The sequence below is a fragment of the Oncorhynchus nerka genome, linkage group LG14 (genome assembly GCF_034236695.1).
Source record: "Oncorhynchus nerka isolate Pitt River linkage group LG14, Oner_Uvic_2.0, whole genome shotgun sequence".
In the NCBI taxonomy this organism is placed as follows: Eukaryota; Metazoa; Chordata; class Actinopteri; order Salmoniformes; family Salmonidae; genus Oncorhynchus; species Oncorhynchus nerka.
In genome coordinates this window covers 75050540-75072759 of record NC_088409.1, presented here as the reverse complement: position 1 = coordinate 75072759, position 22220 = coordinate 75050540, and the positions used below count along the sequence as shown (strand labels likewise).

General features: G+C 43.9%; 1 protein-coding gene across 3 annotated transcripts in view; it reads left to right on the top strand.

The window, feature by feature from the left end:
* Window positions 1-21311, top strand: part of gramd1bb (GRAM domain containing 1Bb) — an 85911-nt gene extending 64600 nt beyond the window's left edge. The window contains exons 7-22 of one of the 3 annotated variants that reach the window (XM_065000427.1): window positions 203-226; window positions 5855-5939; window positions 6185-6288; window positions 6513-6608; window positions 6726-6806; window positions 6933-7048; window positions 7280-7466; window positions 7684-7867; window positions 8041-8187; window positions 8299-8563; window positions 8674-8777; window positions 8897-9103; window positions 9335-9425; window positions 10521-10628; window positions 10888-11008; window positions 17091-21311. In XM_065000427.1, coding sequence (XP_064856499.1) covers window positions 203-226; window positions 5855-5939; window positions 6185-6288; window positions 6513-6608; window positions 6726-6806; window positions 6933-7048; window positions 7280-7466; window positions 7684-7867; window positions 8041-8187; window positions 8299-8563; window positions 8674-8777; window positions 8897-9103; window positions 9335-9425; window positions 10521-10628; window positions 10888-11008; window positions 17091-17180 — 2010 coding nt within the window. In that variant the 3' untranslated portion in view covers window positions 17181-21311. The remainder of the gene's footprint in view (window positions 1-202; window positions 227-5854; window positions 5940-6184; window positions 6289-6512; window positions 6609-6725; window positions 6807-6932; window positions 7049-7279; window positions 7467-7683; window positions 7868-8040; window positions 8188-8298; window positions 8564-8673; window positions 8778-8896; window positions 9104-9334; window positions 9426-10520; window positions 10629-10887; window positions 11009-17090) is intronic. The other 2 variants (XM_029681278.2, XM_065000426.1) reach the window with 2 other exon arrangements.
* Window positions 21312-22220: the final 909 nt, after the last annotated feature.

Here is a 22220-nt window from a genome sequence, read left to right as displayed (position 1 = left end):
CTTCTAAAACAGCCAAGTGTATCTACTTGATGGCTCAGTTGGCCATCTTTATGTGAGAAAGGATTTGATACCCAGATATGGTGGTATTATGAAGCCATGGTTTCTCCTATGGTGTCTCTGTGGGACTCTTTTCCCTTGTTCTGTTGTTTTATTCCTTTCTTTTGTTGTTCTTTGTGTCTATATATTCCCCCTCTCTCCCTAGCATGAAAGACAACACATCCTGAGAGTAAGCATGACTTGTATTCTTGTGCAACTTTTCAAATATCTCTCTGCTTATTCCTTTTTCTTGGATCACTTGGCTGGTCTGCCTTTCCACTTGTCTGCTCCTCATCCCTCATTGATTTGATTGATCAGTATGTTGTTTTCACCTGAGAGCGAAGCCACAATATGCAGCACTATGGTGGTTAGATGACCCAATGCCATGGCCACATTGTGGTTGTGTCTGGAAAAAAATTGTTTTCAAAATGGCTGCTATGTGAAGGGGAACTATAGGCTTCTCAGAGCTGTGATGGTGGTGATGCAACAGGGGTGTATTCATTAGTCGGAGACCGTTGCAAAACATTTTGTCTGTTGCGAAAATTTCACCAACGGAAACTGTTTACTCCAAATGGAAAATGTTTCTTTTTCTTTTGTTTCTTTTTTGAGGTAAACAAAAAAAAGAGTTTCTAATGGATTAATTATTGTATGTCCCTCCGTGTTTCGTTCCGTTTGCTTCCATTTGGTTCCTAGAGTAAACGATAAACAGTTTCCATTGCAAAACATTTTGCAACAGGCCAGTCTGCTCAATGTATCATACTAAACCCACGGACCATGGTCAGTGTCTGGAGCAGCCCTGAATGCCTTGAATGACAGGGGAATGGAGCATGAGACTGGTTAGCATGTTCCAGTCCTCACACGTCTTCAAATGTGTTCGTTTTGTCATTATGGACTCATTGGTTATAGTTGGGCATTGTTGCATAGTGAAACCTGATATGGGGATTCTCCAGAATGTTGAGGAAAAACATGGTCCACATCTAATGCTTTCTGATACTCTCACCTTTAGCTACTCACATTCATTTCTCTACTGTTCTACCATTACTAAAGGAAAGCATCATAATGCCAATCTCGACATGATGTTGTTCCAGAAGCATTAACTATGTAATTATGCCTAATCTCTGTTCTGGACCATTGAAACATATATTGGTATGTGTCTGATGCAGTGCTATACCTGAGGGTATGTGGTAGGCTATGTGGTAGGCCATGCAGTCACTGTGTTTCTCTACAAGGCAGTGATGTTCTCCCGTGGCACTGAACCTACTGGGATTACATCACAACCGTCCTGATATGAGGTCTAAGCCCAGTAGAGACACACAACAGGCCCCACCCTGCCATATCAACCTTCCTAATGACTCTGTTGCAATGCTTTCATGGCAACTGTACAGGACCTACGCAGGGAGTTGAGGTATTAACAAGGAAATCAATGTCTGCCAGACACCGAATGTAGTGACTCATAGTATCGACAGTGACTAAAGTGGCTGGTTTAAGAGACTGCTTTTCTCCTAGAGATTTGTGAGGTGAAATGTCTGCCTCCTCATACTCTCTGGTCTATGAAAACATTCTAGTTTATCTCCCCTGCATATTGAGAGAGGGGGGGGGGGACATGTTTACTCTGAGGTAGATTCTCACACAAAGGACACCACTGTAGATCTCCTAACACATGTTTACTCTGAGGTAGATTCTCACACAAAGGACACCACTGTAGATCTCCTAACACATGTTTTTTACAGCAGTGTGTCTTATGCAGGACAGGGTGAATAGTCAGAGATCCTGGCTTGACTGTGTTTCTAAACCAGCCAGCACCTCTCTGCTGAGCTGTTCCCACATCTGGTTCTAACCAACAGACCCTCCCAGCATCAACAGACCATTGGCAGGGAAATTGACAAAGAAAGGTGTGTTTCAGATAGAGACGAAAGTCTTCACACGCACATTCATACACACTCCCTTGACAGTGCCACTTACAATGGCTATACACATGCATACACCTTCCTGACCACTCCTCTCTACAATGGTTTTGTAGCAACCTACGGACAGTGGGGTGAGAGACTGGCCTCATTGTTTGTGTGAGGATAGACCGTAAACCATCCCTGAAACTAATGGGGCCCCACCCTGGTTGACTGTGCCAGTCTCCGACATCTCTCTCTGTTTACCCAGCAGGTTAATGATTAACCGCCACCTCAGGACTGTCTATAGCCCCATCACCACCTGGCAGCTACACTGTCCTAGGACTTGTCACATTGTCACCTGGAGAAGATGGGAGATAGTTGTATCAATAGCTTCTGCATTTGCTTTAGTCTTCATTTTCCTTTTTAGGAAAAGCTCTTGGAAAAACTTTGAATTCAGATACTACTCGATTATCTGACTGTTTTTCTTGGATGCAGTTTTAGAAGAGAGTGGGCTTGCATGGCTCGCAAACGTCTGATGGAACCTTATTCATGCATTTTCAACAGGACGAAAGCTGTTCACGTCTGAGAGGGGTCTGTGAATGATCTGCACTGGTTTCAATAGTGTGCTGAGGATTATTTTGCTTCCCTTCACATTCAGTTTCCTGGAGTGTATTTCTCCTCACTGATTTGGTTAGATGTTGAGGGGGGTTGTGGAAATTGAGTAAACAGGAAAGGTGTAGAACTTGTAGCGGAATTCCAGGGCACAATTCCATCCACAACTGAGACTAATGGAGTGCCAAATGTAGCCACAGTTTTTGTTTTGTTGCTGTCGTCGTGTCCACCTCCCACCACTGTGCTGATAGGTTGTTTTACCCAGCTCAGAGTCAGATGAGAACCAATCTCTGTGCCTGTCTATCTAGTCTGATCGTAGTAACTGACAGGGATCTGGTTCCAGGAGTGCATTACTTGACCTTAAGGGCCAGGAGAGTTGTGGGGGGTAGAGAGTAGGGAAATAGGTCACAGGGATCCAGGGGGGGGTGTTTAGTAATAGTTACACCTCTAAATGTGTTAAGCCTCTCATGCAATTGCTTTCTAATACCTGAATGGTCAACAACAGGGGAAGTGGACATACTCCCAGAGGTGCAATACTCCAACTGCATTAGACTGAGCCGTCATGCGACTCCGTGCCGCACCACTCAAGATTAATGGACATGTTTTTCTTCACGGAGCATAGAAGTAACTGAAGGTTGTGTGCACATCTGTCCTCTGTAACTCAATCTCCTTGTCAGCCAGCGAGACGGGGCTGCACTCCTTTCCAGTTAGGAAAGACTCTCTCTTTCTCTGTGTTTTTCTCTTTACCAAGGATATTTTTCTTGCTTTCGCTGCTGGTGTGTCTGAGCTGTGCTCACCAAAGCACTCTGAGGCGTCTGGATCTGGACAGGGTAACACTGCATGCCTGCCAGAGCTGCCATTATAATAAAAGACTTGTGGCCAGGGTTACTAGAGGCCAACGGCCGCAGCTCCTCTCTGTGTTTGATAGAGACAGAGGGAGAGGGAGAGAGGACTGGAATCATGTGGCAGCAGTCAGCTGGGTCCAGCTCTCACACTGAAAGGGAGTAGCACCCATACCATCAGTCACAGCAGTCTCCAAGAAACAACCACTGGACACACAACAGCTCTGTCTGTTTGTCTGCAGCAGACCTGGACCCTAACCCACTCGCATTTAAATCGACCGCTCTGAGGACCCCACAAGAGCACCACTGGTTTAGGTGTCCGCCCGTGTGCCTGAGGGAAGTGAGTGGAATATGGAGGCTCAGGAGGCTCACAGAGGACTGGCGTCAGACTGGCAAGTGGTGCTGGAGCTGGATAAAGCCCTGGCTGGGTGGCTCCCACAGGATCCGGCCCAGGGAGAGTTTGGCTGGGAGTGGGGCTGGGTCGCCTTGGACAACCAAGACCAGGACTGGGAGTCAGAGGAGGTCCCTGCAGTAAGTGACTGACCCTCCCCCCAGAGAGCTGATGCCAGGAGGGGTAGCGGCGGGGAGGGAAGAGGGGTGAGAAGGTTGGGATGGGCAGTTTGTGTACTGTACCTGCTCCAAGATCATAACTCTGTGGTTCCCTCCCGCAATTATATTTTGGAAAGCAAATTAAATGAAAGGCATGAGTCAGTAGCTATTTGCATTCCCATAGTACCCATGTACCCTTTCCCTGGACAAAGTAAGAAGGCTGCAGTTTAAGGGGAATAGGCAGGCTTTTGTTGTGAAATGGGGGCTCTAATACTCTTGATATGTTAGGCAGTTATAGAGAGTACTTTCTGTGAACATTTCTAGACTGTAAATATGTCCGACTCATAATCCATTTTTCCAGCCTTCAAAGTTCTCGAATTTACCAAGTTTTCTTGACAGGCACCAGTGGTTTTCATTCATAGCTTAACAGAAACAGATTATGTCTATCCATTCTGGGCTGTTCTGGTTATATGAGTATAGAACATGTACTGTAGCTAGTTGATGTTAATGTGAACAGTCTGATGTTTTCCGTCAGATGGAAGCAGCGAGAGGTTTGTCCCATGAAGGGGTGTGTTTGGTTACCGTACTGGCAGGCATTGTTTCCTGAAGCTGTTCCTATTAAAAGACAACATCTGGCTCAGACACATAGAGCCCTCACCCCTATAACTCACACTGGCTGTGGGTCACAGCAATTACTTCCCTCTTTAAACGAGCCTGAATCCAGGCCCAAGATAAGATGTACCTTAATGCCTGAGAATGTAACAAGAGAGAATGAATTCCTCTGTGTGAGAACAGAACATTTCTAAACCGACAATGGACAGAGACTAAATTTGATAAGATAAACCAATTGCTACATAAGGGTTTGCTAACAGAACAGATTTGATTTGTGTCTTTGTCCCTCTCTGTCCTACATATTAACTGTTGCGCCACAAAAAGCAGCATTGTGTGTGTTCGTATAATGATGTTACTATATATTGTTGTCTTGGGAATGTGACTCGCATTAGGAATGCTCACGATGCTCAAAAGCATGCTTATTGAATGTTTTGAAGTGACTAAATGTCAACAGGGGATTGTGTTTTTGTATAAAATGCCCTTGTGAAAATGGATGCAGTCCAGTGTGTATATGTGAGATAGAGAGAGTGTGTTCAGGAATGTGTATGTGTGAGATAGAGAGCGTGTGTTCAGGAATGTGTATATGTGAGATAGAGAGCGTGTGTTCAGGAATGTGTATGTGTGAGATAGAGAGTGTGTGTTCAGGAATGTGTATGTGTGAGATAGAGAGCGTGTGTTCAGGAATGTGTATGTGTGAGATAGAGAGTGTGTGTTCAGGAATGTGTATGTGTGACATAGAGAGCGTGTGTTCAGAAATGTGTATGTGTGAGATAGAGAGCGTGTGTTCAGGAATGTGTATGTGTGACATAGAGAGCGTGTGTTCAGGAATGTGTATGTGTGAGATAGAGAGCGTGTGTTCAGGAATGTGTATGTGTGACATAGAGAGCGTGTGTTCAGGAATGTGTATGTGTGAGATAGAGAGCGTGTGTTCAGGAATGTTTATGTGTGAGAGAGAGCGTGTGTTCAGGAATGTGTATGTGTGAGATAGAGAGCGTGTGTTCAGGAATGTGTATGTGTGAGATAGAGAGCGTGTGTTCAGGAATGTGTATGTGTGAGATAGAGAGCGTGTGTTCAGGAATGTGTATGTGTGAGATAGAGAGCGTGTGTTCAGGAATGTGTATGTGTGAGATAGAGAGCGTGTGTTCAGGAATGTGTATGTGTGAGAGAGAGCGTGTGTTCAGGAATGTGTATGTGTGAGATAGAGAGCGTGTGTTCAGGAATGTGTATGTGTGAGATAGAGAGCGTGTGTTCAGGAATGTGTATGTGTGAGTCGTCCCTCTCTCAAGAAGTTATCATTGTTGCTCTCCGTCTCTCCAGGTGTTGAGCCCCACATACAAACAGCGTAATGAGGACTTCAGGAAGCTCTTCAAGCAGCTACCGGACACAGAGCGACTCATCGTGGGTGAGTTACGAACGCAAAATACTAGGCAACTATGGCCAATTCTGTCAGCAATACAGTGGATATAGGAACATCTTTTGGTTTTGGACACGTTTGCATTGGCTGGTTGGAGTCCATTCCATTTAAACTATCAATTCAGGTAATTCATCTTTTGAATTGACTATGTTGAAATATAATTAACCCCGACCTTGATGGGTGGATGTATCCTTCCTGGGCTCTGATATTTGACCTCTGACCTGTGCTGGCAGATTACTCCTGCGCCCTACAACGAGACATCCTCCTGCAGGGCCGACTCTACCTCTCAGAAAACTGGATCTGTTTTTATAGCAACATCTTCCGCTGGGAAACGCTGGTACGCACTGGGCCTCTGCCTGGGGCTTTCTGTTCTTTTGATCTAATCTATATTTCTCTGGTATTGGTTAGTTTGCAATATTGAAATAGAATTGATTGTATTTCTATAGTTTGCATCACAGTATATATTGCATTATTGTGGTTCAGTAACAGTTCAACAGATATATTTATCTGAATATTAAGCAATGCTGGAACAAAAACTATTTTGCTTGCATGTGTGTGCAGCTGACAGTGAGGCTGAAGGACATCTGCACCATGACGAAGGAGAAGACAGCCCGCCTCATCCCCAATGCCATCCAGGTGTCCACAGATGGTGAGAAGGTAAGACAGGATAGGGACTGAATTTTTGGCATTCACTGACTGAGTGGAGGCTCAAACCTTCTCCTTAGCCTTATTTCAGAGCATATTTTTTGAATTATTTCCATTCTCTCCTCACAGCACTTTTTCACCTCATTTGGAGCGCGGGACAGGACCTACATGATGATGTTCAGATTATGGCAGAATGCACTGCTGGACAAAGTAAGCCAGCAACCTCAATTAACCTCATCACAAATAGATCTACATGTTCAGTATATTGCTACTTTTCTTTTCCATTGAATCCAAGTCTCTGCCGTACTGAGTGTCGTCTCTAACCCTGTGCTCTAGCCCCTGTGCCCCAAAGAGCTATGGCACTTTGTCCATCAGTGCTATGGCAACGAACTAGGCCTGACCAGTGACGACGAAGACTACGTTCCCCCTGACGACGACTTCAACACCATGGGGTGGGTGTGGTTTCCATGGCTACAGATATAAACAATGCCTCATCAATTACCATGGTTGATTAAAATGCCCTTGATCTTCTACGGGTTGTTATGAGAGGCTGGCCTCATTACTGAAGCATACACATATACACACCACTCTCTCAGCCCCGCTTCACATCCCTCTCAGCAACACTCCAGAACTCCTAACCCTAAACTCCAGCTGGTCCCTGTTCCCCCACGGTGATGGTGCAGGTTCTGTGAGGAGATCCCTAACGAGGAGAATGAGATCAGTAATGACAACTCGTCTAAGAGCAGCGCGGAGGCCAAACACGATGGCAGCCCACCATCCATACACAAGAAATGCATCATCACCAACAGCACCATCAGCTCATCCATCAGCAGCGAGCCCCTCTCTGTGAGTCTCAGCGACATAATAGAGGTCAGAGGTTAAATCAATTACTGTTATGTTATTTGTTTTGATGGAGTGGGAAATGCATTTGTTATTCTGCCTCTAACTTGCATATGGGGAATGTTTCGTAATTTGATAACCAAAACATAAACACAGCCCAATCCTACTCGTAACTATGTACTAAAGTATCCTACAGTGCCTTTCTAGTGACTGACCCCCACCCCCCTTCCCACTCTGTGTGTCCTAGTTTGACCTCCCTCCAGAGGAGTACATCGACTGCCTCCCTGACGGAGAACTGCTGGCCTTGCCCCTGGTGCTGGAGCAGAGGCTAGCGGAGGCCAGCGGCCTGGTGCCCTCTACCTCCCTGGACTTCAACGACAATGAAGACATCCCCACCGAACTTAGCGACTCCTCAGAGACCCACGACAAGGGTACGGCTTCAATCTTCCGTCCATTAACAGATTTGATGCATATACTGTATATATGGCATGAAACAGGCTCTTCAGTGATGCCGCTTGGCAAGTCTTGGTAATACTGTCTCCATATGATATTATGTCCCCAAGGGCACTTCATCTAAAGTGTGTTTCCCTTTATGGTTCTCCAGCAGGGGAGGTGCAGGCCTTCCACGATGACCTTAAAGGGAGACAGTACATCGATGAGGTTTACAAGTTCAGTGTGGACAAGATGTATGACATCCTCTTCACAGAATCCCAGTTTATGACCGACTTCATGGAGCAGCGCAGGTTTTCAGGTCAGTCAGACATTCTGTCCGTTGGCGTTAGCATCACATTATTGTCTCTTCCATTGGTGTTGTCCTTTGACTATGTAGTGATCGAATGTGTATCCATATAATGCCACACAGATATAGTGTTTCACCCCTGGAAGAAGGACGATGCAGCGGGGAACCAGACGAGAGAGATCATGTACACCATCTCCCTGTCCAACCCCCTGGCCCCCAAGACAGCCACGGTCACAGAGACGCAGACACTGTACAAGGCCAGCCATGAGAGTGAGTGCTACATCATCGATGCTGAGGTCATCACCCACGACGTGCCCTACCACGACTACTTCTACACCCTCAACCGTTACATGCTGACACGGGTGGCCAAGAACAAGTGCCGTTTAAGGTGAGGAGGGCCTTCTAGAAGCTGTTGTAATAACATGTGGCTCTTGAAACTATTACATGTTCATTTAGAAACACTGCCTCAACTTATACCATTGGATGCCTTGTCCCTAGGGTGTCCACTGAGCTGCGTTACAGAAAACAGCCATGGGGATTAGTAAAGGGCTTTATCGAGAAGAACTTCTGGAGTGGGCTGGACGAGAATTTCCACCATCTTGGTAAATTCCTCTACTAGCTGTTATGTCTGTCACACCAAATATCCAGCAACATTTAATCTGATGACCGAATGCCATCCTAATGTATGAACGTAAAAACGGCTTCTGTGGTGCCCTGTCAGAGTTGGAGCTGTCGAAGGTGGAGGATGTGGTTTTGGGGTCGACCCTGCCTTCTCCCAAGGTCAAGGGGGTGAAGACGTCTGTGAGACGGAGGAAGAGACCCCTGGTCCACCTACGTAGCCAGCACCTGGACGACGCCCTCCTCAGCCCCGTCACCACGCCAACCGACGATGAGGTCATCCACCGCATCAAACATGCGGGCGTGACAGGTCAGAGGGCAGGGGGACACTTTAAAAAAGTTTATATTATATAAACTATATATATTATATATATTATATCTTTTATATTTTTTATACTCTTATAAACTCTTAATGCACTGTAGATTCTTATACACTTTCATAAGGTACATACATTACATACACTGTTATACATTTCCACACATCATATTGTGTTAAATATATCTAGTTGACCTTGTCCCGTGTTTGTGCTGCCTCCCTCAGGTTCCACTCAGACCAGGCACATGCCTGAGCACCTTCCTGGAGGCTTCGCCCTCTACAGTGTGTCCAAACTGCTGCTCATCATCAGCTTTGTGTGAGTACACACTCATACACACACACACATGCAGTATACACACTCACTTTCAGATCCATCTTAACAATTTGTGTTTCATTTGTAGTTATTTCAGTTCAACTCTCTTTGAAATATTTAGTAGTTAGCAAAAATCTGATTCTGTGTTAAACATTTATTTGTTTTGTTTGTCTTCTGAATGGGATTCCCCTCTCCTCTCCTCTCCTCTCCTCTCCTCTCCTCTCCTCTCCTCTCCTCTCCTCTCCTCTCCTCTCCTTTCATTGCTTGCCATAGGATCTGTCTAAGGTACATCTGGCTAAAGATAAACCACTTAGACCTGACCAGGAAACATACTCCTCCCTCATTTTAACTGGTTCATTAAAACCTCTTAAGGATCCGCCCCTTTTTTTCCATTTTTGCCTAAAATGACATACCCAAATCTAACTGCCTCTGGCTCAGGACCTGAAGCAAGGACATGCATAATCTTGATACCATTTGAAAGGAAACACTTTGAAGTTTGTGGAAATGTGAAATTAATGTAGGAGAATATAACACATTAGATACGTTGAAAGATAATACAAAGAAAAAAAACACATGTTTTTTTGTATTTTTCTTTGAAATGTAAGAGAAAGGCCATAATGAATTATTCTAGCCCCGGTCCAATTTAGACTTTGGCCACTAGATGGCATCGATGTATGTTCAAAGTTTTAGACTGATCCAATGAACTATTGCATACTATTCAAAATGTTGTCAAGACTGCCTAAATGTGCCTAATTGGTTTATTCATACATTTTCAAGTTCATAATTGTACACTCTCCTCAAACAATAGCTTGATATTCGTTCACTGTAATAGCTACTGTATATTGGACAGTGCAGTTAGATTAACAAGAATTTAAGCTTTCTGCCCATATCAAATATGTCTATGTCCTGGGATTTTTGTTTTGTTTCTGACAACCTCATGCTAATCACATTAGCCTACATTAGCTCAACCATCCCGAGGTCTGGACACCGATCCTGTAGAGGTTAATGAATATGCAGACTAAAGCACCTGTGTAGCTTTCATTACTCATCTTCTTTCCTTTGTCCCTTACATTCTTCTGTTTTCCTCTCCTCCTTCAGCCTGGTTTTGCTGGTGTTCCTCAACATGATGCTGTTCTATAAGCTGTGGATGCTGGAGTATTCTGCACAGCATCTTACCACCTGGCAAGGGCTGCGGATACATGAAAGGTACGCTAAGTCGCTAACCACCCATAGGATTTTGGCATTATGCCTATTGCCTACATAATACTATAATTGATATGAATGTGTACTTAGTCAAACCCAGACTGCCTGTTTAGTTTCATCTGAAAACCACATGGGCTTCATCCTGTTTTCCCAACCTCAAAAAACAATGCTGCAGAATTGCCCCTGAACAATACTTAGCTTTGAGTTGCTCTTGGCCGTGGCATCTGGGTGTGTTTGACAGTATGTGTGTATTTCTGTCTAGTAAACTGCCCCAGACGCAGATGGAGTGGGCCCAGCTCCTGGAGTCCCAACAGCTTTACCATGACGCTGAGCTGCAGAAGTGGAGAAAGATCATCAAATCCTCAGTGGTACTATTAGACCAGGTAGGGAACAGTGGTACTATTAGACCAGGTAGGGAACAGTGGTACTATTAGTCCAGGTAGGGAACAGTGGTACTATTAGTCCAGGTAGGGAACAGTGGTACTATTAGACCAGGTAGGGAACAGTGCTGCTATTAGACCAGGTAGGGAACAGTGGTACTATCAGACCAGGTAGGGAACAGTGGTACTATTAGTCCAGGTAGGGAACAGTGGTACTATTAGACCAGGTAGGGAACAGTGGTACTATTAGACCAGGTAGGGAACAGTGGTACTATTGGTCCAGGTAGGGAACAGTGGTACTATTAGACCAGGTAGGGAACAGTGGTACTATTAGTCCAGGTAGGGAACAGTGGTACTATTAGTCCAGGTAGGGAACAGTGCTGCTATTAGTCCAGGTAGGGAACAGTGGTACTATCAGACCAGGTAGGGAACAGTGGTACTATTACACCAGGTAGGGAACAGTGGTACTATTAGTCCAGGTAGGGAACAGTGGTACTATTAGACCAGGTAGGGAACAGTGCTGCTATTAGACCAGGTAGGGAACAGTGGTACTATCAGACCAGGTAGGGAACAGTGGTACTATTAGACCAGGTAGGGAACAGTGGTACTATTAGACCAGGTAGGGAACAGTGGTACTATTAGACCAGGTAGGGAACAGTGGTACTATTAGACCAGGTAGGGAACAGTGGTACTATTAGTCCAGGTAGGGAACAGTGGTACTATTAGTCCAGGTAGGGAACAGTGGTACTATTAGACCAGGTAGGGAACAGTGGAACTATTAGACCGTGTAGGGAACAGTGGTACTATTAGACCAGGTAGGGAACAGTGGTACTATTAGACCAGGTAGGGAACAGTGGTACTATTAGACCAGGTAGGGAACAGTGGTACTATTAGTCCAGGTAGGGAACAGTGGTACTATTAGACCAGGTAGGGAACAGTGGTACTATTAGACCAGGTAGGGAACAGTGGAACTATTAGACCGTGTAGGGAACAGTGGAACTATTATACCGTGTAGGGAACAGTGGTACTATTAGTCCAGGTAGGAAACAGTGGTACTATTAGTCCAGGTAGGGAACAGTGGTACTATTAGACCAGGTAGGGAACAGTGGTACTATTAGTCCAGGTAGGGAACAGTGGAACTATTAGACCGTGTAGGGAACAGTGGTACTATCAGACCAGGTAGGGAACAGTGCTGCTATTAGACCAGGTAGGGAACAGTGGTACTATCAGACCAGGTAGGGAACAGTGGTACTATTAGACCAGGTAGGGAACAGTGGTACTATTAGACCAGGTAGGGAACAGTGGTACTATTAGACCAGGTAGGGAACAGTGGTACTATCAGACCAGGTAGGGAACAGTGGTACTATTAGTCCAGGTAGGGAACAGTGGTACTATCAGACCAGGTAGGGAACAGTGGTACTATTAGACCAGGTAGGGAACAGTGGTACTATCAGACCAGGTAGGGAACAGTGGTACTATTAGTCCAGGTAGGGAACAGTGGTACTATCAGACCAGGTAGGGAACAGTGCTGCTATTAGACCAGGTAGGGAACAGTGCTGCTATTAGACCAGGTAGGGAACAGTGGTACTATTAGACCAGGTAGGGAACAGTGGTACTATTAGTCCAGGTAGGGAACAGTGGTACTATTAGACCTTGTAAGGAACAGTGGTACTATTAGACCAGGTAGGGAACAGTGGTACTATTAGACCAGGTAGGGAACAGTGGTACTATTAGACCTTGTAAGGAACAGTGGTACTATTAGACCAGGTAGGGAACAGTGGTACTATTAGACCTTGTAAGGAACAGTGGTACTATTAGACCAGGTAGGGAACAGTGGTACTATTAGACCAGTTAGGGAACAGTGGTACTATTAGACCAGTTAGGGAACAGTGGTACTATCAGACCAGGTAGGGAACAGTGGTACTATTAGACCAGGTAGGGAACAGTGGTACTATTAGACCAGGTATGGAACAGTGGTACTATTAGACCAGGTAGGGAACAGTGGTACTATTAGTCCAGGTAGGGAACAGTGGTACTATTAGACCAGGTAGGGAACAGTGGGTACTATTAGACCAGGTAGGGAACAGTGGTACTATTAGTCCAGGTAGGGAACAGTGGTACTATTAGACCAGGTAGGGAACAGTGGTACTATTAGACCAGGTAGGGAACAGTGGTACTATTAGACCAGGTAGGGAACAGTGGTACTATTAGTCCAGGTAGGGAACAGTGGTACTATTAGTCCAGGTAGGGAACAGTGGTACTATTAGACCAGGTAGGGAACAGTGGTACTATTAGTCCAGGTAGGGAACAGTGGTACTATTAGTCCAGGTAGGGAACAGTGGTACTATTAGACCAGGTAGGGAACAGTGGTACTATTAGACCAGGTAGGGAACAGTGGTACTATCAGACCAGGTAGGGAACAGTGCTTCTATTAGACCAGGTAGGGAACAGTGGTACTATTAGACCAGGTAGGGAACAGTGGTACTATTAGACCAGGTAGGGAACAGTGGTACTATTAGTCCAGGTAGGGAACAGTGGTACTATTAGTCCAGGTAGGGAACAGTGGTACTATTAGTCCAGGTAGGGAACAGTGGTACTATTAGACCAGGTAGGGAACAGTGGTACTATTAGTCCAGGTAGGGAACAGTGGTACTATTAGACCAGGTAGGGAACAGTGGTACTATCAGACCAGGTAGGGAACAGTGGTACTATTAGTCCAGGTAGGGAACAGTGGTACTATTAGTCCAGGTAGGGAACAGTGGTACTATTAGACCAGGTAGGGAACAGTGGTACTATTAGACCAGGTAGGGAACAGTGGTACTATTAGACCAGGTAGGGAACAGTGGTACTATTAGACCAGGTAGGGAACAGTGGTACTATTAGACCAGGTAGGGAACAGTGGTACTATTAGACCAGGTAGGGAACAGTGGTACTATTAGTCCAGGTAGGGAACAGTGGTACTATTAGACCAGGTAGGGAACAGTGGTACTATTAGTCCAGGTAGGGAACAGTGGTACTATTAGTCCAGGTAGGGAACAGTGGTACTATTAGTCCAGGTAGGGAACAGTGGTACTATTAGACCAGGTAGGGAACAGTGGTACTATTAGACCAGGTAGGGAACAGTGGTACTATTAGACCAGGTAGGGAACAGTGGTACTATTAGTCCAGGTAGGGAACAGTGGTACTATTAGACCAGGTAGGGAACAGTGGTACTATTAGTCCAGGTAGGGAACAGTGGTACTATTAGACCAGGTAGGGAACAGTGGTACTATTAGACCAGGTAGGGAACAGTGGTACTATTAGACCAGGTAGGGAACAGTGGTACTATCAGACCAGGTAGGGAACAGTGGTACTATTAGTCCAGGTAGGGAACAGTGGTACTATCAGACCAGGTAGGGAACAGTGGTACTATTAGACCAGGTAGGGAACAGTGGTACTATCAGACCAGGTAGGGAACAGTGGTACTATTAGTCCAGGTAGGGAACAGTGGTACTATCAGACCAGGTAGGGAACAGTGCTGCTATTAGACCAGGTAGGGAACAGTGCTGCTATTAGACCAGGTAGGGAACAGTGGTACTATTAGACCAGGTAGGGAACAGTGGTACTATTAGACCAGGTAGGGAACAGTGGTACTATCAGACCAGGTAGGGAACAGTGGTACTATTAGTCCAGGTAGGGAACAGTGGTACTATCAGACCAGGTAGGGAACAGTGCTGCTATTAGACCAGGTAGGGAACAGTGCTGCTATTAGACCAGGTAGGGAACAGTGGTACTATCAGACCAGGTAGGGAACAGTGGTACTATTAGTCCAGGTAGGGAACAGTGGTACTATCAGACCAGGTAGGGAACAGTGGTACTATTAGACCAGGTAGGGAACAGTGGTACTATCAGACCAGGTAGGGAACAGTGGTACTATTAGTCCAGGTAGGGAACAGTGGTACTATCAGACCAGGTAGGGAACAGTGCTGCTATTAGACCAGGTAGGGAACAGTGCTGCTATTAGACCAGGTAGGGAACAGTGGTACTATTAGACCAGGTAGGGAACAGTGGTACTATTAGACCAGGTAGGGAACAGTGGTACTATTAGTCCAGGTAGGGAACAGTGGTACTATTAGACCTTGTAAGGAACAGTGGTACTATTAGACCAGGTAGGGAACAGTGGTACTATTAGACCAGGTAGGGAACAGTGGTACTATTAGACCTTGTAAGGAATAGTGGTACTATTAGACCAGGTAGGGAACAGTGGTACTATTAGACCTTGTAAGGAACAGTGGTACTATTAGACCAGGTAGGGAACAGTGGTACTATTAGACCAGTTAGGGAACAGTGGTACTATTAGACCAGGTAGGGAACAGTGGTACTATCAGACCAGGTAGGGAACAGTGGTACTATTAGACCAGGTAGGGAACAGTGGTACTATTAGACCAGGTATGGAACAGTGGTACTATTAGACCAGGTAGGGAACAGTGGTACTATTAGACCAGGTAGGGAACAGTGGTACTATTAGACCAGGTAGGGAACAGTGGTACTATTAGACCAGGTAGGGAACAGTGGTACTATTAGACCAGGTAGGGAACAGTGGTACTATTAGACCAGGTAGGGAACAGTGGTACTATTAGACCAGGTAGGGAACAGTGGTACTATTAGACCAGGTAGGGAACAGTGGTACTATTAGTCCAGGTAGGGAACAGTGGTACTATTAGTCCAGGTAGGGAACAGTGGTACTATTAGGGAACAGTCCAGGTAGGGGAACAGTGGTACTATTAGTCCAGGTAGGGAACAGTGGTACTATTAGACCAGGTAGGGAACAGTGGTACTATTAGACCAGGTAGGGAACAGTGGTACTATCAGACCAGGTAGGGAACAGTGCTTCTATTAGACCAGGTAGGGAACAGTGGTACTATTAGACCAGGTAGGGAACAGTGGTACTATTAGACCAGGTAGGGAACAGTGGTACTATTAGTCCAGGTAGGGAACAGTGGTACTATTAGTCCAGGTAGGGAACAGTGGTACTATTAGTCCAGGTAGGGAACAGTGGTACTATTAGACCAGGTAGGGAACAGTGGTACTATTAGTCCAGGTAGGGAACAGTGGTACTATTAGACCAGGTAGGGAACAGTGGTACTATTAGATCAGGTAGGGAACAGTGGTACTATCAGACCAGGTAGGGAACAGTGGTACTATTAGTCCAGGTAGGGAACAGTGGTACTATTAGACCAGGTAGGGAACAGTGGTACTATCAGACCAGGTAGGGAACAGTGGTACTATTAGTCCAGGTAGGGAACAGTGGTACTATTAGTCCAGGTAGGGAACAGTGGTACTATTAGACCAGGTAGGGAACAGTGGTACTATTAGACCAGGTAGGGAACAGTGGTACTATTAGACCAGGTAGGGAACAGTGGTACTATTAGACCAGGTAGGGAACAGTGGTACTATTAGACCAGGTAGGGAACAGTGGTACTATTAGACCAGGTAGGGAACAGTGGTACTATTAGTCCAGGTAGGGAACAGTGGTACTATTAGACCAGGTAGGGAACAGTGGTACTATTAGTCCAGGTAGGGAACAGTGGTACTATTAGTCCAGGTAGGGAACAGTGGTACTATTAGTCCAGGTAGGGAACAGTGGTACTATTAGACCAGGTAGGGAACAGTGGTACTATTAGACCAGGTAGGGAACAGTGGTACTATTAGACCAGGTAGGGAACAGTGGTACTATTAGTCCAGGTAGGGAACAGTGGTACTATTAGACCAGGTAGGGAACTGTGGTACTATTAGTCCAGGTAGGGAACAGTGGTACTATTAGTCCAGGTAGGGAACAGTGGTACTATTAGACCAGGTAGGGAACAGTGGTACTATTAGACCAGGTAGGGAACAGTGGTACTATTAGTCCAGGTAGGGAACAGTGGTACTATTAGTCCAGGTAGGGAACACAGAGGACAGATACAGTTATAAGCATTAACACAAGGCTAAGAATCAAATCCTCTAGGTTTTTGTGCAGGGTCTCAAAGTGTGAAAGATATTTCTCATAAGAAACTATGATTTTAGTTACTTGCAAGGTTTTAATGTTTTCTGTTTCCCTCTACAGATGAAAGGCTCTCTACTGAACCTTCAAAGGGGCATTGGCTTAAGGGACTACAGCTCAGAAGCTGAGGAGAAAAGAGGCGGTTACAACTGACACACGAGCTTAGGCCATGAGGGCATGGTGTGCAATATAGGAACTGTTTGTGTATAAGTATGCAAACAAAACAATGAGAGACAAGAGACCAACAGACTGCCAGGCAAGCTGGCCCCAGTGTGACGGGGACCGCCTACCGGCTGCCGTCCCCCAGCTCAGAGGTCATGACCCCGCAGGTCAGGACGTGCCCCTATCACAGACAGGAATTGAACAGTGGGGTTCCCACAGCACTGAGGCATCGTGGGAAGGCAACAGCTCCGTTTACCTTGACGCCACTTCTGTCTCTTATTTTTCTTTGTCTTTTAATGTTGGAAGGACATCGTACTGTCAGCCATTGCCACATGGGGAATGGAGGACAACAAAAAGCTCAGCATGTGATTTTACTCATCACCTTAACTCCTCTCAATGAGGTGGTCCCATTCCTGCTCTGTGAGTGTCTAAAGACAAACAAAAGAGGAGAGATAGATGAGGAAAGGGGACCTACAGTCTCAAGACTTTCTACACTCCCTTGACTGTTCCAAACCGATCCTCCCCTACAGGTCCCCGCTGCAGTGTCCCTTTTATGAACTCCTCTGATCGTGACCACAGATCATGCTCTAGAGTAGCAGGATCACCAGCAAATATATATTATAGAGTATGTGCAAGCGCATTTCCACTGAAATGTCTCAACTGCCTTGTTTTTGCCCCGGGCTCAACAGTGCATCAGGGCTGGTTTCCCTAATCACCTAGAGCTAGGCTGTTGTGTTGGAATTTGCATAATGATTGACTTAGGTGGAGGAGGTTCCTTCTCACAGGTACTCAATAAAGAGAAACGTTAAGAGATTGCAGGATGTTGTTGGGGATATGTAATGTGGCGTGTCAAAACATCCATGCTTGGTGGCAAATGGATCTCCTGTTAACAACAGGAATTTATGGAATTTAGAGTCTTCTTGAAGGTTTATGAATGAGCTTTACGTGGTATTGCCACTGTTGTACTAGTTGGGTAATGCAGTTCATTGTCCATCAGACTTATCAACTTATCAGTTGTGGAACAGTATTTTGATCAATTTTTAAGAATGATAGCTAGCCTGTCACTTCTACTTTCAAAGTACGGCAACAATACAGAGCTTTTATTTATCAGTTACTGGTGATTTGTTTTATGCACAGTGTTAATTAGTTCCATTATTTGTTGCACATTTATCAAAATGAGTTTGTACTGATCCATAAGACCCGAGAATGTAGTACAACTTGACCCGTAGTCTTTTCTGCAGGAAAAGACAGCATGCAGACTAAGAAGTCATTGATACTTGAAAAAGGGATACTGCAGCAAGACAATTAGGGAGACCTGTGTTCTTATGTAGGTGTTTTATTAATAAACTGTGACTATATCTCTTAAAAATGTTTGAGGATGAAAAAAAGTATATAAATATATTTGAAATATATATATATATTTCAATATAGAATATTTCAAGATATATACATAGCATATATGAATTGTTTTTTTTATGTATATAGGAAAGTTATCAAAGCTCTAGCTGGGTACAAGAATCTATAAAGAAAACTGTTTTCTTCAGAAAAGCATGCCAGATATGTCTGTGACATGTCTAGTATGCATGTGTGCTTGAGTGTACTGTATGTTTCTGTGTGCGTGTGTGTGTGCACATGTGTTAATTTATACATTGTGACATTTCTATCATTCCACACATGGATGCGTCTCAACATTTCATTTCTGGCACATGTAGCCAAACTGCCTTTTATAATGCCCATGCGTTTGGATGCAGCCTTGCATTAGCCTCTCTGGCTAACAGTTTACAGTCAGCTCATATGGACATCTCTGTGTCCATGCCAAGTGGCTTGACTCAACCACACACACACACACACACACACACACCCTCTTTGCTTATCCATATCAACAACCTGCATCCCTGCTTATTCCAAATCATATACACACCCCCACTCTCCATGTCCAGTGTTTGGGTTGGAATCTGTACACAATTCAATTGAACCATAACAGAGGGTAGATAAAGCCTTCAGAAGATGTCATTCATTTTCAATGAGCTATTTATCATTGATTTATTGAAAGACAAGTAAATACCTGCTGGATTAACCTCAGGTAGGCCATGTCTGAAGTGTAACCCCTAGCTGCGGCATGAGCTCAGTGATAAAATCACTTCCAAAAAGAGAAACAGTACTGCACTTTAAAGACCTTCCAAATAGTGAATGAAAGAAATTCAGTGGTATTGCAGCCCTTATGTTATAGTGAAACGGAAGCCCTTTTTGCATTCTAAAAAGTATTATGTTTATCCAATATAATAGAATGCCCACTCTGTATCTTTGATTGAAATTTCCTTTCAACACATTTCTGTTCACTTGATGATGTAATTACATGATTTTGTGAGTGACTGTTCTCTTAAATATTTTAGGGTTAGACAGGACAGGAGTGGGTTGTGCGTGAACTGTGGAGGAGTGGATATCTATCTCTTTAATGCAGGGGCGTCAAACGGATTTTGCCCCAGGGGCCGCATTCGGTCCTCAATGAACGAGTGACGTTTTGAAAATGTGTTATACAGTATTTACTCGCAATCAAAATGTGCAACAAAGAAAATCATCTATTCTGACTGTCTAGCTTTAATTTTGGTGATTGAAAACAAGCTGGACACAGTCAAGAAACTGTATGAATGAAAGTCCATTATATGATTTCTACACAGTTTCGATTTGGTTTTAGTCGTTTTAAAGTATGTTGAGAATGTTTGACTCCCCGGCTTTAATGTGTGCTGGCGTTGCATTGGTGAGTTACTGAATGAGTGATCTCTCATGACAGACTATAGGCTAGATACTAGTTCTGGGTTTCCAAGGTTACTGAATGAACATGTTTTAGGCTTGGCTCTCCTGCAGCGTGTCATATGATCACAAGGTGTATTATTGATCATTTGTGGAAATCTTACGATCTGAACAACAGTGATTGGAAAGTATTTCTGTTTTATAGAAATCCCTTTCACAATCAAGCTATATTATACTGAAAGATGTGCGGAGGTTATGTTTCAAATATGTGATTATATTTCATATGTGAAAATGTGATTGAAATGCTTTGTTTATTTTTAAAGTGTATGGACTTTTTGAGTTATAAAATTGCTTGGATTTCTATATTTATTTCAGTAATTGAAATGGACCATTTCAAATAATCTGAAAGAAGCACGGTAACATACCCATTGGGTTTCTCATGTTAGCAACTAGAATGTCTCCATAAGATAGGTGTATTAATTGTCATTCATTCCAAATGTTAACTTAAAGTCATCTAATTCTGAAATTCATGACAATACCACAAAACATTACAACTAGTTTATAAGTATGGAATTAGCTGTTATGCAGAATTATAGCATGGTATGTATCATATGAGTAAACATCTTATGCTCGTGCTTATGAACTAGTTATAAGGGTATGGTTGATGTTTGTTTATGCAACAAGCTATTATACCATAGTGTAACAATATTCATAGAAAACACAGGATATTCAATCATATTATTCAGCATTACAAGCAATCACCTAAAAAATAAAACTCATGACCCCTTATAGATCTGATTAGCTTTTTTTTATTTTTTACTTTTTTTTCCGCACTCGCTCTCACATATTTTGGCATTAGCAAGTATGATTGTATGATTGCTATTCTGGCTCTAAAGCTCTGTAACCAAGGCTCCAGAAGTCTTGACAGCGCCATTATGTTGTCATCAACACTGCATACATTGTGTGCTTCACTGACTACATTAATTGAAATATGCCTTGCTGAATCTCTGGCTAATTTACAGGAGTCCCAACCTCCTTGAAAATGACTACTGAACAAATGACTACTGAACACTTCTAACAAGTGTGTCTTGGCATTATCTTACTGGTGTAGCTCAGTTCAAAAACCTCATGTTTAGTTTTTTAGACCTGTTTTGATCTGTAAAATGATTCTTAATTAGATTTATATATGGTATACTGTACGTATACGTTGTGTATATCTGCAGTCTACACACACTGACAAGAGAATCAAACCTGCGCTGTGCGTGGGTTTTGACTTGCCAATGACTTTGCCTAATAGAGACTAAGATAAAGTGGCTTTCTGGTAGATGTGAAGTTGAGATTGGAGGTATGAATAAAAATTGAACAAAAAGATTCAAGATTGTGACGTTTCCTCTTTTAAAAAATATGTTCTCCATGATGAAGCCTACAAGAACTACATCAGCAACAACTGAACATGCAGGGCAAAGAGGGGAACATTGGTGAGTTCGATTCTGGGGTTCTTGCAGTCTTGGTTAATAACACATTTTATCAAGCACACCTGGACATACTATATTTAATCTCTGTTAACCCAGAAGTAATATTTTGCATAATTTGGTCAGCTGTGTGATTAATTTGTGTTTATACCCGTTAGAACGAAGTCTCCACCCTTGCAAAAGGAAACCAGAGACACAAAAACCCAGACACGTCACAGGGGATATGAAACTGAAGCATCCGTTTAGAACGTTTTCTCAACACCTAATAATGTTCTCATCGATTAATTAAACATCTGTGCACAGTCGAAATTGGTTTGTGCACACGCTCACTTCACAGAGGAGCCGTTCCCTAACATCAATATGCAAATGACTGATTCTACAATAGGATCAGTAGGATCTCCCTAGCTCATGCTTGTCTTCGCCCCATCTCCTTACTGGTTCTGCCCACTATGCTAAATAGCTCCAGTGTAAACGACACAGATGAACTAACTATGTGGTTAGTTATATATATATTTCAAGAAACGCTCAGCCATGCCCCGGTGGCATGCTAATTCAATTATTATTTAGGCCACAAGATGGGGACATGGTTCATCTACGCATACTAAGTAGGCTGTCAATGAGGGACGGATTTACGTGTTTTTTAGAATAATGCCATCCCACGCTTGTAGTATGGATTTCCATTTTACCAGACTAATATTACGCTATGTAACCTGTAAAATAAATGTACATCTAGCACTATAGTGTGTGGGTTGTTCCTGCTTCAGCCATTATTCTACAACACATCAGTAATTAATTTGTACAGAAATCC